Source organism: Montipora foliosa, chromosome 12 (genome assembly GCF_036669935.1).
Source record: "Montipora foliosa isolate CH-2021 chromosome 12, ASM3666993v2, whole genome shotgun sequence".
Classification (NCBI taxonomy): domain Eukaryota; kingdom Metazoa; phylum Cnidaria; class Anthozoa; order Scleractinia; family Acroporidae; genus Montipora; species Montipora foliosa.
This window is the reverse complement of record NC_090880.1, coordinates 25,383,928-25,386,427: the sequence shown is the minus strand read 5'-3', so window position 1 is coordinate 25,386,427 and position 2,500 is coordinate 25,383,928. Positions and strand designations below refer to the sequence as shown.

Sequence of the window (2,500 nt, the reverse complement as noted above, 5' to 3'; positions counted from 1 at the left end):
AGTTTGTTTTTTTTTTAATGGGAATTTTTGCATCAGATGGGAAGTGTAATGAATTCTAATTGGTACTTGCTTTGTTCAGCTGCTGGAGATTCTGTCGAAGAAGATGAAGTTGTCGGAGAAATTGAAACAGACAAGGTACAAAAAAAGAACCTTTGTACACAGTTCAAATTCATGTTTAAGACTGAAAAACACTGTACACTGTTCAGCAGTGACAGCTACAAAAATGTCAGATAAAAGTATTATAGCTCTTTTTGTTTATCCAATTTAAGTTGTTCTGCTTGGAAATTGTGTACCAACTTAAATTCCTGGAATGAAATTCAGTGGTTTTGATAGAGTGTATATTAAAGAGATGTTTTAAAATTTCTCATGGTTTGCTTGTGTCTTCCCCGTAACATCATTACGCCATTGTATTTAGAGATCTGAAGTACTGTTTGACATGTTGTTTAAACCATTATTGTTTGTGGTATTTTCTTTCTAGTTGATGGATGTCATCGCTACTTGTGCTAGGTTTCAATATTTTAGCAACTTGCTAAGGCCCTAATTAAGGGCGATGCCTACTAATGTTATTGCGCATTCGTTCTGCGCATCTCGAGAAACTCAGATTTCCTATGGATGATGCTTATTAATTAATTAATACAAGGATACTTTTGCATGGTTCAAAACTATGCGGAAAAAGCAGAACTTAGCAAGTGCACTTGCTATCCAAAAAGAAAATTGGGGGTGACCATGCATTTTTCAGAGATAATTAAGCTTCAATCTGGAAAAGACTACCATACATTGCTTTGTATTTTAAAGCTTTTTACAAATATTGTTAAGTAATTATCTTTGAAAAATGCGTGGTTAACCCCAATTTTCTTTTTGGATTTCAATAACACTTGTTAACATCTGCTTTTCCCGCATATTCAATAAACTGCGCAAAAATTTCTTTGAATTAGTAGGCACCATCCTTAATTCAAACTAGGATGCAATGCCTCAGCAAATCTTTCTTTCTATGATTTCAGACAAGCATTCCAGTAACTGCCCCCTCATCCGGGGTCATAGCAGAGTTTTTTGTCAATGATGGCGATAAAGTAGAGAAAGGCCAACAGCTTTTTAAGCTTATTTTGCGAGGTATGGTTCCATTTTATATCTTCCTTTTTGATGTGTAATTATATGCCCTGCTCATGCGCGAAAGGAAAAAAAATTTCCCCTTTTGGATTAAAAAGTTTTAGTTTTGGTTAACAGTATTATGTACATGTATGTCCTCGATGGAATTTTATCATCTGAGTGAAAGTAGTCTGGAGAAGGACTGATGGTAGTAACTGACCTTTCAGTAGTCATCTTCAGAGTCTTCCAACCGTCACTCGACTCTTCAAGGTGACTTCTGCTGAGGTTATCGAAACATACCGGTAAGTCACTGCCAACAGTCCTTCTTGGGACGTAACTTTCACCAAGACGATCAAATTCCATTGAGGTATGTAACTCCTGGGCTCAAACCACTTTCTATTATGTGCATTAATTTTCTAAAGGCAGTGGCATGAGGCTGTTCACTGGCTGTTTTGTGACTATAACACTCAGTACAAATTATATTTATTTTGGTGATTGATTTGAGCCAATTAAGATTATTATCAATAAACGCGGCCAAATATAAAATAGGCCTCTTCAAAACACACGCTCAGCGGGCCGCAAAAGACTGACAGCGGGCTGCTAATGCATTATCAGCCCTACAGCTGATTGGTTCTTGCTTCAACTTTGTGATATGCCTATTATTTATAGACGATTTTACGCATTTTTTCGGTAATTTTAAATAAGTTGATTCTTTAATAGCTTGTTCAATCAACACTTACATGATGATTTGAAGTGACTTTGAATTCGTTATTCACTTAGCTTGTATTATTAAAACTCACATTCTTAATATCATTTGGCCTTGTTTATTGATAATAACACTACGCGGGTGCAAATAAACAATATTATTCCCTCAAAAAGTCATGTTATTCCCTTTTTAACACAAAGTACAAGGATGCACAGGTCTAACCTCAGTTGTTCATTATCGAGATAGATCTCTTCAACTACAGAAAGTTATTATCTTAAATGCAGCATTAGGTTTGCAAGAACCATCTTGTACCTTATTTCACGTTTGAGGATCATCTGGGGAAGTACACTAAGTGTAAAAATGTGGCCCTCACACGGCGGCCATTTTGAGTCCCGAGTGATTGAAAACGTTTGTTTTTTCCCACGGAAACTTGTTCTCAAACATTTCAACTTGAGGCTCACGGTACGAAATCTATGGTCTATGGCCAATATGGCCATCGCACGAATAAGGCCCATTTAGTACAGTGTTCTTCCATCTTTCTTTTCCTCCCTCTTCCTTCCTTCTTCTCCTCATTCCTCTCTATCTTCATTCCTTCTTCTTGCATTAGTTTCCTCTCTTCTTTTCTTCCTCCCTTCTCTTCCCTACCTTGTTTTTTCTTTCTTTCCTTTCCTCCCTTTCCTCCCTACTTTCGTTTTTTTCTTCTTTTCT

At 36.6% G+C, this 2,500-nt stretch overlaps 1 protein-coding gene across 2 annotated transcripts in view; it reads left to right on the top strand.

The window, feature by feature from the left end:
* The window catches only part of LOC137979945 (dihydrolipoyllysine-residue succinyltransferase component of 2-oxoglutarate dehydrogenase complex, mitochondrial-like), a 17,602-nt gene that overhangs the window by 5,226 nt on the left and 9,876 nt on the right, over window positions 1-2,500 (top strand). For both annotated transcript variants that reach the window (XM_068827264.1, XM_068827263.1), the window contains exons 6-7: window positions 80-135; window positions 1,002-1,110. In XM_068827264.1, coding sequence (XP_068683365.1) covers window positions 80-135; window positions 1,002-1,110 — 165 coding nt within the window. The remainder of the gene's footprint in view (window positions 1-79; window positions 136-1,001; window positions 1,111-2,500) is intronic.